General features: G+C 43.4%; 1 protein-coding gene across 1 annotated transcript; it reads right to left on the reverse strand.

The window, feature by feature from the left end:
* Positions 1 to 102: 102 nt before the first annotated feature.
* cunh10orf71 (chromosome unknown C10orf71 homolog) lies at positions 103 to 13,857 on the reverse strand. Its single transcript, XM_031874508.1, has 3 exons — positions 13,666 to 13,857; positions 8,059 to 11,571; positions 103 to 1,962 (listed from the first exon to the last, which is right to left on the reverse strand). Exons 2-3 carry the CDS (start codon positions 11,359 to 11,361, stop codon positions 103 to 105), a joined length of 5,163 nt encoding a protein of 1,720 aa, XP_031730368.1. The 5' UTR covers positions 11,362 to 11,571; positions 13,666 to 13,857.
* Between the last annotated feature and the right edge of the window lie 487 nt (positions 13,858 to 14,344).

A 14,344-nucleotide genomic window follows, 5' to 3' on the forward strand; every position in this document is an offset into this window, starting at 1 on the left:
ATTTACAAATACTTAAATATCATCCCTCCGTTGCTTTGGGTATCCTTATTTGATCAAATACCTTATTTACTTAGCCCTTTAAAGTAAAAGCTTCCAGTGTTCTCACCAGTCGGACATCTCCATAAAGTCGTCCAGTTCACACATGGTTATTATATCTCGGGGCTGACATTGTGAGTGGGCTGAGTTATCATTTTCACAAATTGAGCTTCCTGCAAGCTGGCTGTTTGTGTCACTCTCTGGGAGCCACTCATTTGGTCCATGTGTGTTGTAAACTGTGTTATATGGTTTGTCTTTGTCATTAACTGTGTCCATGTATGGAGTCTTCTCTGGACTGTAGCGATGCCCTTCAGATTTCTGTCCCATTTCATGGGCTGGATATCCGTAGCCGTGGCTCTCCCCGACAGGCTGTTGGTCCTGGTGGAGAGTCAGTGGGGCTGATGACCCACAGGGCACAGAGGTGATAGTTTGAGGTTGGTAGTCTTGGGGATAACCATGGTTGCCTTGATAAAGCCCACAGGACTTGCTAGCTGGAGAGGCCTGGGGCTGCTGTTGAAGCTTGACTTGCATTTGGGGTTGGAGCTGAGGTTGTGGGTATGTCTGCTGGGGCTGGGTTCGGGCGGTGTTCTGGCCAGACTGGCGCACATTTAGCTGGACATACTTTCCTGTCTCTGGGTCAAAGAAAGTCTTAGTTTTCACTTGAACAGGCACGTCCACCACAAAATACTGACCAGAGCCGAGGTCCTGCAGCACCTTACGTTGCGTCAGTGGGTAGGAATGGGGGTAGCTTGACTCTACATGGTACTGTGCCACTGGAGCTTGGTGGTTGTCATGATGGTGAGTTGGAGAAGAGGGAACATGAGCAACTGTCTTAAGACCAGCAGTGTGGGAAGCAGGGCCAGTAGCTTTAGGCGAGGAATCAGGGAGGGAAATAAGGGCAGTAGCATGAGGTGAAGCAACTGGGAGGGAGATAGGACCAGTGGTATGAGGGGAAGCATAGAAAGAGCTGTGAGAAGATTGGTGCTCTGTGTGTGAAGACGGAAAGCTAGGCCCCAATGTTGGAGCATGAGCAAGGGAGACAGGTGAGGAAAAATGATGGGAAGTCAGAGCTTGGCAGCTGGTGGATCTTACCTCAATGGAGGAGGATGAAGGAATTCTGGAGACATCTTGAAGAGATTTCTTAACTCCAGCATGGCTGTTGGCTGGATTTTTGGACAACTCCTTTTTGATCCTCCGAGTAGTCAACCTTTGCGCTCTGCGCAAGGCTTTCTCACTCTTTTGGGGAACAGATGGAGGCTTGCCCAAATAACGAGAGACATCGCTGCTGAAACTACAGGCTGATTCTGGCCTCTCGTAGTCATACGGGCCTCGTATATCTGCCAGGTCTGCTGCACTGGTGGCAAAACTCTCCCCACCCTCTGACATATTGCTGATGACAGAGCGAGAGTCGTCTTCATCCAGGGCGATGCTCCTCCTGGAGTAAGGCTTATGTTGCAGGAGAGGGGCTGAGTAGTCCTGTGCTGACCTTGTGTCAGGATAGATAGGAGTTCCAGCAGTACGTCTCATTATCTCTTGCTCATCCTCTTCTCTCTCCGACCCCCTTTCCAGAGGTGAACCTACACGGAAATCTTCCCCAAAGTTCTTATGGAAGCGTGGTTTGACTGACTTGGTGAAAGAGGAACCTCTAATGGTGTTATCCTTCACCCTGAACATTAAGGGCTTGGCTCCCAGAGCAGGAGATGAGGTGTTGGAGCGGGGCAGAGATGGAGCTGGAGATGGAGGAGCATGTGACCTATGAGGCCTAGTGTGGGATCCTGAGTCCTCAATTGACCCAAGCCCTGATGGATTGTGTCTTTGTTGAGGAGGTAAAGGGGAGCATAGCTGTCTTTCTCTGGGTTTCCTCTCTGATTCTGTTGAGGTGATGGCATAGTACTGGAGAGCATCCATCCTCAGTGCTGCCCTTTTCTGCTCCTCCATCCGAGTGTCTCTCTCCTTTTGTCTTTGATTTGCTGACTTTAATTCTTCTTCTTCTCTCTTTTTAGCCCTGATCTCATCCTCTCTTTGAGCTAGCATCCATTCTTGTGCTTCTCTCTCCTCTTTCAGTGCTGCTTGGCTCTCCTCAAGGCGTCTGTTTCTCTCCTCTTTGGTTTGCTTTTCTTCTCTTTGTTTTATAATTGATTTCTCCTGTTCAACAGCTCTCTTTTCATCCTCCTCTCTCTGAGTTCTCATCGATTCTTCCTTTTTATGTATTTCTCTCCTCTGCTCTTCAATCTCCTGCTCCTGTTTGACCCTTTCCTCCTCTGAAATGTGAGCAGCTTTCTCCTCCTCTTCCTCTTCTCTCTGTTTTCTTTTATTTGTCTCCTCAATATCACCAAGTATCTTCTCCTCAATATGTTTAGCTCGCATTTGCTCCTCAATCAGAGCAGCTCTCCTCTGGTGCTCCTCTTGATCAGCTCTCCTCTGCTGCTCCTCTTGATCAGCTCTCTTTTGCTGCTCCTCTTCTGCAGCTCTCCTGTGCTGCTCCTCTTGATCAGCTCTTCTCTGCTGATCCTCTTTGGCAGCTCTCATCTGCTGATCCTCTTGTGCAGCTCTCCTCTGCTCCTCTTGTACAGCTCTCCTCTGCACCTCTTGATCAGCTCTCCTCTGCTGCACCTCTTGATCAGCTCTCCTCTGCTGCTCCTCTTGATCAGCTCTCCTCTGTTGCTCCTCTTGATCAGCTCTCCTCTGCTGCTCCTCTTGGACAGCTCTCCTCTGCTGCACCTCTTGATCAGCTCTCCTCTGCTGCTCCTCTTGATCAGCTCTCCTCTGTTGCTCCTCTTGTGCAGCTCTCCTCTGCTGCTCCTCTTGTGCAGCTCTCCTTTGTTGCTCCTCTTGTGCAGCTCTCCTCTGCTGCACCTCTTGATCAGCTCTCCTCTGCTGCTCCTCTTGTGCAGCTCTCCTCTGCTGCACCTCTTGATTAGCTCTCCTCTGCTGCTCCTCTTGATCAGCTCTCCTCTGCTGCACCTCTTGTGCAGCTCTCCTCTGCTGCTCCTCTTGATCAGCTCTCCTCTGCTGCTCCTCTTGATCAGCTCTCCTCTGCTGCTCCTCTTGATCAGCTCTCCTCTGCTGCTCTTCTTGATCAGCTCTCCTCTGCTGCTCCTCTTGATCAGCTCTCCTCTGCTGCTCTTCTTGATCAGCTCTCCTCTGCTGCACCTCTTGTGCAGCTTTCTCATCCTCTTGCAGTTTCACCCTCCTCCTCTCCTCATTCTCTTTCATCTGCTCTTCCTCCTCTCTCAATTTTTGTCTTCGCCCCCCCTCGATCTTAATTCTCCTCTTCTCCTCAATTTCTTTGATTCTTCTTTCTTCTTCTCTTTGCTGTGCTCTCATCTCCTCTTCTTTTTTAACAGCTTGTTTTTCTTCTGCTATTCTCTCTGCTTCTCTCTGTTTGTCCCGCCTCTCCTTGATCTTATTAGCAATGGCCTCCCGCTCCCATAGTCTCCTCTCTTCTTCTCTCTGAGCGGCTCTCCTCTCTTCTTCAGCCAGAGAAGCTCTATTCTCCTCTAGCAAATGTTTTACTCTCATGTCTTCTGCTCTTTTCTCCTCTTCTACCCTAGAAGCTTGTCTTTCCTCAAACTGTTTTGCTGTTCTCTGCTGCTGTGCCTTGGTTTCTTCATGTTGAGTTGAAAGCCTTTCTCGTCTCATTTTTTCTGTTCTCTCTTCCTCAACCTTAGCCAGTGCATTTTCAGTCCTCTCATCTTTTCTTGGAGTTGTTCTGCTTCCCACTGTGTTGTACACTTGGCCCACATGTTTTTCATGAGGAGTGGAGTTATCAAGTGGCTTTAGGTGTTGTGACACAGAAGTGCTTCTTGGCCTGTTCACTACAGAAGATGAGGTTGCTGCTTGAAAGGGAGGATTGTTTGGCTGATGAATACTTTGTTCTACTTGACGAACTCTTTGGGCATCCGTTCCAGACACTTGTTCTTCACTTCCCTGGTTCTTAAGAGGAGTTGTTGGTGACTTATTTTTTTCTTTGAGATGTTGTGCATGTTTTGCCCCTGTGTCTACAACACATCCATTGGCTTTGGCATCTAAAGGCATTTTCTCTTGTCTTTCTTTGTCTGCCAGTTTGAACATCCCTGTCCTTTGGTGTTCTTTCTCTGTTATGGGAAATACTAAGGGTTTGGCCTCTTTGTTCACTTTAGGGCTGACCTCTGTTTTATTTGGTAAACATTTATCTTTCACAGAGAGGTCTTGTGGGTCAGCAGTGAACACTGGACGTCTGCTATGACGACTTTGTATTAGCGGAAAGAATCCCTCCTTTTTGTTGGGTGGGAATTCCTGAATTGTGTTTTCCTCTTCTTCTGAAACAATTACTTTTAACCTGGCATAGTCTGCAAGTGCTGAAATATCAGGTATTGTGGATACCCTTTCTTTTGGTATTGGTTTAACTTCAGGTTTTTCTTTACCCATATTGTCTTTTGTTGCGTTTGAATTTGTTGTGCTCTGTCTTTCCCTTGCTGATAAACTGGACTGATTTTCTGTGTGATGTTTTCTGATATGACTAGCTTGACCTGCCTCTGTCTTCTCATTTGTATTACTCTGTCTCTCTGTTGTTTGTTTTGAAGCCGGGTTACCTTCTGTTTCTCTGTTTTTCCTTACAGAACTTGATTCCACTGTTTTTCTTTTACTTTGATCCAACATAAAGTCTTCATTTTTTCCTTCAGAGCAGGATTCATTGCCGATAGCTGCCTTGTTTGGTTGTAATCCTGGAAGTTCCTTTACCTTTGAAACAGCCTCTGATGTACCTCCAACATTTATACGATTGTGTGGTTCATTGTTTGTTTCTACTACCCCTTGCAGTTGAAAGTAGTCTCCCACCATTGGTTGTATCTTTGATTCGTCCATTGATTTTCCGCTTTTATTCAAATTTTCAGGCTTTGCATTTTCAGCTTGAGTAATCTCACTATTTACATTTACGTTGTTCTGTTGATTGCTGATTTGTAGTGAATCAGACGGTTTTCTCACACTGGACGACACACATTGAACTCCCAATGTGTCTTCCAAATTGTGTTTGATCTGCTTCTCAGTGCTTGCTGAAATAAGGTCTTTGGTTCCATCTTCATTGCTTAAAGAGTTCACTTTATCTTCAAGACCAGATGATGCAACTTGTTTTTGGTCATTGGCAGCAACTACATCACAGGGGACAGTGGTGCTATGATGTTTTCCCACCATCTTCAGGTTGTCCTTCTCAGTTTCTACTGGCACAACTCTGATGGCAATGTTGCCTATATGCACATTATCATCCATTTGATGCTTTCCTCCAATATGTGTCTCTTTGTACTGATGTTTTGGAAATACTTGTGTGTTTCCATGCTCAGTTAAATGGTTAGATGGACTGATTTTATTGAATGGCTTTGGTGTTGTTGAGTCACATCCCTTTTCTTCCACTAGGGGTGCACTCTTACCATCTATGTTCCTGCTTTTGGAGTGATTTCTGACCGTTGGCATGTCTTCTTTTACTGATGGCTGGTCGTCATGTTTTATCAGAGTTTCGGCATCAGCTCTGTTTGAATTATTTATGTAGCTGATTGCAGTATTAACCATAAAGTTCTCATTGGTATGTGCTGCTTGCCTTTTCTGTGTTTCTTTCTCTTCAGTATTACTCTTTACATCATCTTTCCTTATGCTCTTTGCTGAGTTTTCTTTTGACGTTTCATTTGTATAGTCTTTCCTTTCACTTGCTATTATGTCTTGTTTGTAGAGAAGGGGTTGAGTTTCAGCCAACACTTTATTTTTAGTAGGTACAGTGACTGAGGAGGGCACAGGTTTTTCAGCCAATGGTTCGTGGAGTTGTGATCTAGCATTAATAGAAGAATTCTCCAGGTGGTGATTAGTCCTTTTCACAGTGACGTTCTCAGACACATTGTTCTGTCTTGTCTCTAGGGTTAGATTTTCTTGCACATTTTTAAGATGTATAATCATATCAACTCTAGTTTGATCTTCCTTCACTGTAGGATGAGTGGTCTGAGCTGTACTAACTTCCTTTGAAGATGTATTTTCTATACTCACTTCCAGACCTGAGCTGGGATGACATTTATCTAGCTGTGAATTACTGCACTCTTCTATATTAATTTGTGCTTGAGTGCTCTGACCATTGTCCGTAGATGACTTTCTTTCCCGCACAGTTACCATTATTCCCGTAATCTGCAAGCTGTCATCAGCCACTGGGGTCTTGTTCTGACCAAAGACAATATTTAGTGAAGGTGCTGAGTCCTCATGAACTGCTTCATGTTTACTCTCAGCCTTTTCTGTCGTAATACATTCGGAGCTTTCTGCTTCGACCAGAGCAGCAGCTTGTGATGGATCTTCTTTCTTTTTGTTGAAATGGTCAGTGTTTACGGCAGGATTGTTGTTAACTCCCTCTTTCTGTTTTCCAGAGATTTCTCCTTGATTTGCTTCCTGGTTGAGTGCTTGCTCTTTACTTTGTATTGTTGACTTAATTTCAGATGGAATCTCTTTCTTTTGATTTTCTACCAAGCCCTCATCTGGGCTCATGGTATAACTTCCCATCTTTTTTTCTTCTCCAAGTGGTTTGGGCACATTGTCATTGCTCTTCATTGGTTCTTTGGGAACTTGTTTCAGTAACTGGTCTACTAGCTGACTGGTGGTTGCTGCAGACCTAACAGATATTGTAGCAGAGCTGGGAGGTAAAACAGACTTGACTGTTTCTATCTGTAATCCTGAAGGCTCCATCTGGTGCTTTGGTGTCATATTACTGGGCTTTGTGCTTTCATGCTTTTTAGGCACTTCCTGTGATGGTGGCCTCTGTCTTATATTATTACTCTGACTACCTGCTAATTGCTTTGTAGACTTTTTGGATATAAACCCATCTCGTACAGCAAAACCCTTTTCTTTTATAGCTGAAATCTCTTTTTCAGCATGAGCTTTTATCTTGGAAGTCAGAATCTCTTGCTTGGTCTGAGCTCTCTCTTTACTGGACAATGCACTGTCATTCTTCACTTTATCCCTAACAGTGTCACTATTTGCTCTTTTATCTACATTTTTAGGTAAATGATTTCCACCGGATAATTTCAACTCTTTGGATGACTGACTGTAAACATACTGGCTTTCTGTCAACTCAGTGGGTTTAAAGCTGCCTACTTCTTCCTTATTTTCTGCGTTAGCTGTCTCAACTTTGCTCGTAGGTCTAGAATTGTCTTTTGATTTCTCGTTATTTGTTGTCTCAACTTTATCAAGAGATACAGCTGTTGTTTCATTGGCATCATTTGAAGAAACATTCCTTGTTGCTGACACTGTGTTTCTGTTTGCAGAAGTTGTATCAATTAAACCATATTTCGCTCGAAGACGCTCATACTCATCAGACCCTCTATTAGCTTGATCTGATTGTTGCCCGCTGACAACAACTATTTCTTCCCTTCGTTGATACTTTTGAGTTGCCTGGTCTTGATCTTTGTTCTCTTCATTTTTATTCATATTTAATTTTAAAGGAAGATCTGTTTTAATGCCATCTTCCTTTCTACAAATTGTATTTTTGACTTTCTCTTTTTGCTCTCCTCTCATTTTCTCCTTTATTTTAGCCAATTCTGTTTTAGCTTTAACCAACTCTGTCTTAACTTGCTCAACTTTATCTGTCTCGCTTTTGATCTGTTGTGTAACTGTTCGTTTTGCTGCAGGTTTAGCCGACTTTTCTTGCATGCTCTCTGTTTTTGTTAGCTCTGCTTTAACTAGCTCTGCTTTGGGTTGTTCCAACTTTGCCTGTTCTGCCTTTTTCTCTTTGGCTTTAATTATCTGTGTTGTAGGTTGGTCTGCATTTAATTGACTCGCTTGAACATTATCTTCCTCAGCTTTCTCATGTTTAACATCGTCAACTAGAATGTGGTTTGCCTTGACCTTTTCCACTTCAACTACCTTAGTCTTTTCTTGTTCTGCTTTATTTTGTTGCTCTTGTATCTGCACTAGTTTTACTTCTTCTACTAATTTTGCCTGCCCAGCCTGTTCTGTCTTTGCCAATTCAGTTTTTATGTGCTCTTCTTTTAGCCTCTCAGCTTCAGCTTGTTTTACTTTGAACTGCTCACCACGCTCTTCTCTCAAGTGCTCGGCATTTACTTCCTCTGTAATATTTCTAGGCTCCTCTGTTAGTTCTGCTTTGGCCTGGTCTTCTTTGACTTTCTCTGAACCAGTCTGCCCTGCTAAAATTAACCTAGCCGACTCTGCTTTGGGCTGCTCCACTTGAGCCCAGTGCTGAGTCTTTGCCAGCTCTGCTTGGGCGTGTTGTGCCTTTATATGCTCTGCCATGGCCTGTTCAGTCCTGACCTCAGCAAACTGTCTGTCTTTGATCTGGTTTGCCATTATGGGGGCCGAGGCATTGTCAGGGTTTGATAAAGATTTTTTCTGCACATTATTTTCAAGCTGTGGTTTAGCTTCTATTGGCTGAAGACTTTGCATTTCATACACCTTTGGAATCGGCGTATTTTGTTTTTTCTGACGTGTGTCTTGCGAGAGCATACTTTTGTCTTCATTACAATACAATATGTGTTGGTTTCTGTATTCTTGATCAGTATATCTGTTATACTTCTGTGTCAAATAATTATCCTTCAATTCATCTTCCTTAATGTGTCCATTATACTTCAGAAGTAGATATTTGTCCTTTAAAGTTCCTGGTTGCTGTTGTCCATAATATGCTGGTTTTTCAGCAGTATCATTACTAAATGGTGCATTTTGTGGCAGTTGGTTTGAAATGTTAGTATTGACCAACTCAGCCTTTTTATGAGAATTTGTACCAACACCAAAACTCTCCCTAAACTCTATTTTCTCAAGTTCTTTATTTATACTTTGCCGATTTTCTCCTCTGTATTTGTTACTTGGTGATTTTGCTTCCTCCTTTATCGCGTCTGCTCTTTGGTAAGCCTGTGCATGTTGGTCTTTTTCCATTAAAGCGGTTATCTCTTGTTTCCATGGAGAGACGGCTTTCAGACTGAGATTTTCTGTGTCTTGGCAGATAGTTTGTCTCCACCTATCCTGTGAGGACACATTACTGTAATCTTGTTTGTTTTCTTTGAGCTGCTGACATCTATCCACCTTTGTGAAGTCCCTTCCCACTGTTTCATTAAAATGTTGTTCAGCATTTGCCTTACTTATTAAATATGCTCTTGGTTGATTGCTGTCAGCATTTAGCATTGGTATTTCTGTAGCTGTATAAGATGGTTTAAACCTGTATAGGTCTCCTCCCAGAGTTTCTACATTATCAATCATGGCTTGCTTATAGGGAGTAAATGACGATAAGTCTTCATGGAGATTCTGTCCATTAGCGGGACGATAACTGGCATAATTTTCAGGTATTAAGCCAGTGAATCCAGAGGGATTAACCATATCACTTTGCATCTGAGCTCTCTGGTAATCACTTGATGTGTATTCTGAATATAGGCCTGTATGTGCAGGTTGAGAATTTGGTGTTGTAAACAATCCAGGGCTATAATACTGGTTTACGTATTGCGTTGAGGCAGCATTTGTCGTGCTGGAACCCTCTACCTGGAGTAGTTGAAAGTCTGGATCCGGAAAATCAGGGATGTCTATCACAGTGTCTCTAGGCTCCTGGGTAGAGTACTGTTTGTTTTTCTCCATTGTCTCCAATCCTTTAAATTTGGTTGGACTGTAGGTGCTTTTTACTCTTTTCCGGTTGTCTTTGAGATTAAAGAGTAGGCCCGTGGCCCTGGATTTGTAGCTGGACATCCTAACATCAGGAGTTGCTCCCCTGCTTTCTGCTTGCACTGGAGGATGCTCCATAGGTTGAGGGGAAACTGCAGACTGCCGGACCTCTGGCGTCTCTGCTTCATGATGTGCATTGACTAAAGGTGTGAGCAACTGGCTGATGTTGAAGGGAGTCGTGCTTGTGCTACTACTGACAGCATTTGGTTCCACTATTATTGCATTGTTGCTCAAATGATTTAAATTATTGCTGCTACAATGCACTCCTTGTTGATTTGCTGTTATCCCTGTTGTGATATTTTGCTCTGTCATCATTTTGATTTTTTGCTGAAGGGCTTTGACGGAGCTGATGGTGTCCTGAACACGTCGAGCCATCTCGCTGGTAGGTGATGCAGTTGATGACCGTTGCATCGGGAACCTTTTAGTTCCCAGGCTCTGCATCCACGTCCTGTGGGGGTAATGACCCGTCAAGTCTGACTCACAGCGTTTCTCCACAGCTGAAGCTTTCTGCATTATTGTGGATGCTGAGGTGGAGCGTGGAAGACTGGGAGGAACCACAGGCGCCAAGGTATTCCTTGGGTGTCTGACACCTCTCTCATCAAAACGATAAGGACCCTGTGGTTGGGCATCCAGTGAAAGCTCCCTGTACATTGGTGTCTCATACCATTTAGGGAACTCTGAACAGTGCATAAACCCTGAGACTTCAGCTTGTTGGAAGGGAAACCTGTTATGGTCCCTCCATACCTTGAAGGGACTAAACTCACTGTGTATAAAGAAGTTAGAGTTACAGTCGAACTGCTCGGACATGCTGTGTGTACTGTGGGAAGATCTCATAAAAGAGGATGCAGAATTCATGTGAGCCGCTGCTGCTACTTCAGAGGAGTAGAAGTTGGTGTCCGGGGATGAGAATGGGCCAGCTGAGGGGAAATGACCACTGTTAAAGTTTTGCTGGTAAGACGTAGATAACTCAGAAATTTCCCTTTGGATACTCATCAGAGCTGATTTGTCCCAGCTTGTCTCATCATTCCACTCTCTGACTTTACCATCCATCCCTGCTCCATCCCGTCCCTCAGAGTTAAAAGCTCTGATCAGAGAAGAAACTCTGGAGCGGCTTCTGCGTTGCTGCGTACTCAACTCTGTGGCTCCGTTGCTGAGGAAGGAAGACTGTTCTTCCCCCAGAGGCTCTTCATGTTGAGAGTTTTCCACAAAGGAGTGCTGGAATGTGGCAGAAACCCTCCCTTGTGTCCTTTCCCCATCAACCTCCCACTGTGGATCTCTCTGAATCTCAGCCTCATATATTCTGCCATGGATCCTGTCCTGTCCATACTGCTGCATCCTGAGGCTGAAGCTTTCATGTGCAGGTCTTTTAAGTTCCTCCCTCTCTTTGTCCTCTCCGTCTCTGTTCTGGCCACTCTGACTAAAGGCCAGCTGTCTGTCTCTCTGGGTGCAGGGAGAAGACGGACAGAGGTCTGAGTCATTATAAACCGCCTCATCTCCAATGCAGAGACTCCTGAATGCTCGATCTGTCAGGTTGCTGACCTCACGGTCAGTCTCATCCGGATAGGACCCGCTACTTGAGGTGTCGCTGTAGCCTCCATCGCTGTGCTTACGATGACCGCCACTCTTTCGGCCTGAGCGGCGCTTCTTAACTGAAGTCATAATGCAGGGTCGTAGGCGAGGAGCTCTGTCCTCATTTGTTCAGTCATTCATGCAAACACAGACCTCAAAATGATACACCCTGCCTGCTGCCGGAGCTACAGGACCCAGAGTTTGGGGCCCTCAGTCAGGATTTTCGACAGCTGGTAGCTCCTAAGGCATTGTGCCTTTTAGTTGGCCTTCATCCAAAACAATAAGGAATTTGTTCTTTACCTAAAAGAGAAAAGAAAGGAAAATTAGCCGTGACCTGAACATTAACTGAAATCACAATTTGTCTAAAACAACCATGTATTATTATATTTAGACTTCTATAATGGTGTTTGCATGATATGTGTGATGCATTTCAACCTTGATTAAAAGCTTGAGATATAGACAATATTTTCTTTTACGTGAGAACATTTTAAAAGTCGTTTGTTGTGGTGCTTATTTTATGATAGCTGGCCTTGATAAGAAGCTTTTTTTCCTTTGTATTAAGCAGCAATGTACTGTATGTGGTTCTCAAAACAGCCCTGTAAATCCTTCTACTCAATCGCTATGACCTTCAGAGACATGTTGTGGATAAAACTACACTGTTGCTAGGCACAGTAAAGACAGCCTCACGTGAGTTATTTTGGGAAAGCAGGACACATCCGCACAAACTTAGATGGGCGTACACATACAGACGCACACGTTTCTTTTGTACGTGATTTTGACCACTTTTGGATTAAAAGCAAGATATGATGTTGGTTTTACAATAATCCGAGGTTGGGACTAACTGAAGAGGTTTTATAAATTAGACCATCCAGTTAGACTACCACGAAGCTGTTTCTTTTTGAGTGTAAGAGTCAACAAATGGGTTCGGAGCGGTCAACTGTAAGATTACATTATAATCTTGGAGTGAAACCCCTTTGGTTTTACAACAGTATGGAGAGCAGGTTAGAATATCCTTACATAGAAGGGCTGCTAATTTTAAGGTACATAATCTGTCATCCAAAATGTTTTAATGTGAAACATTGTTTGTTTATTAATTAATAAAATAAGTGTGTTGTTCTGATCTGTAAATCTGAAACAGCCAAGGCCATGGGTGCGTGCTGTCACCTATTTGTATGTGTTGATGCAAGTGCTTTTCCTAGCCGACACCTTGCCAGTTAGCTAGCTGGTATGCATTGCTTGTGGAGGGCCTTCAAAACTGTACTTATAATAAACTGGATTTAAAATCTGAAAATTATATGATACAGAACATACTTAAAAAAATAAGCTCAGTGATAAGATCATTTCTTTCTTCCACACGGGGGCCTTCTCATAGCCTTCTTATTGCATATTCCCTTTGTTGCACTGTGGTTTTTGAATAAAATGTTTGCACATTTAGATGCAACAAGGTAACGTCATGGGTATGTTCTAGTTAAATTTACTGCAGCTGGCAGGCAGCCGTCACCTTGCTCAGAATATCCAGTAGTTCATTAATATCTTCTGACCTGGAGTTCATCTATCTTATATGCATCTACAAAACAGCTTCAGTGCTGCTGTACTGTCCGGCTAAGTCTTTATCAAATAATACTGATGCAGAAATTAAAGGAAATTTAAAGATGTTATGCAACACCTTTCTCCAGAAGCATAAAACAACAGCAACTTATAGGCAAGGGCATGGTTTGTTATAGTCACTTTAAGCATCTTCTTTCAATTCATGGAAAGCATTGACAAAACATTGAGGACACAAAGACTCTGACTGTTAATTAACATGTCTGTCTATTTCTACCCAAAAAAACAAATTCTGTTCAGTGGAGAAAGAAGAATCTGCAAACATCAGAAAGTAGCATTAAAAAAATCATGCACAGTTATGTTAACTGTCCCTAATTTGAGCCTTTTTTGCAACAATGAGGTCATGTCAAACTGTCAGGGTGATTTCTGGTAATTCTTGCATGTGGCAGGTTTATTTCTGTCCAGTGACGGGCCTCCAACTCTAAAACCTAACACCAAAGAGGCCTCATTCTCAGAAGGACTGTAGTCCAAACGAAGACTGAGCAGCAGCAAATCTGTCAAATCTGAAAGGATATAACTAAATGTTAGCAGTCAGTGGAATCAAATTAAATTCAGTCAGTCAATGCCTTTAGTAAGTGAATGTGAATTATTTAGGAGATTTAAGCAGGGATTTTTTTTCATGTGTTAATTTATTTATCTGCTTGAAAACTCACTGAAGATGACAATGCATGCATGTGTGGAAGGTTGAGTATATCTATTGTTTTACCTTTTCTCAGAATTCTATATATATTATTTCTAAGTGTCCCTCCTTCAACATGAAAAAGAACATAGAGTGAGCTCTTGTCTTACCTTCCAGTTTTATAGTCCATAATTTGTGCCCTATTGTAAACTCCTCAAAAGGCTCGATGATCTGATCCTCTCACCTCACACAAGCCCTTTCTGGCAGCACTGTCTATCTATTAACAACAATCCAAAGCAAAAACCTCTATGTAGTCGACACTCAGGTCTCTGAGCATCTGACCATGGAGGCAGGCAGCGGGACCCGGGGCTGGAAACCAGACAGAAATAGCGAAGTTGTCCCAGAGAGAGTGTCCACCATGGGGGGACAGAATGAGGGCTTGAGCTAGCATGCGGATCTGTGAGATCCTTTGGTGTCGAGTGTCAGACGGATGAAACAAACAGCTTCTCAACTATTTATAAATCTGGACAGCTAACTGTTGGCTATTTGCAGCTAGTGCTAACCATCACAAGTTGGAAAGTGTTAGCTGAGGAGGTTGTGGGGTCTAAAGATGGGGGAGAAAAAAACGTTTTTTGTGTGTTATTGAGGGTGTTGGTGGGTGGGGTTTCAGGGGGACTGCAGTTTGACTGCTCCTCTGGTAGATAAAAATAACTAATTTGCTTCACACTTGAGAGCCACCTTCTTCGTTGAACAGAACTGACAAGTGCTATGTGGAGTGTTAACAAGTGGCTCCTGATCACCACCCACCTGCTATCATCATTACAGGCTTGAGAAAGCTTCCTGTTGATT

Source organism: Anarrhichthys ocellatus, unplaced genomic scaffold, assembly GCF_004355925.1.
Source record: "Anarrhichthys ocellatus isolate YVR2014 unplaced genomic scaffold, GSC_Weel_1.0 scaffold3, whole genome shotgun sequence".
NCBI classification, from domain to species: domain Eukaryota; kingdom Metazoa; phylum Chordata; class Actinopteri; order Perciformes; family Anarhichadidae; genus Anarrhichthys; species Anarrhichthys ocellatus.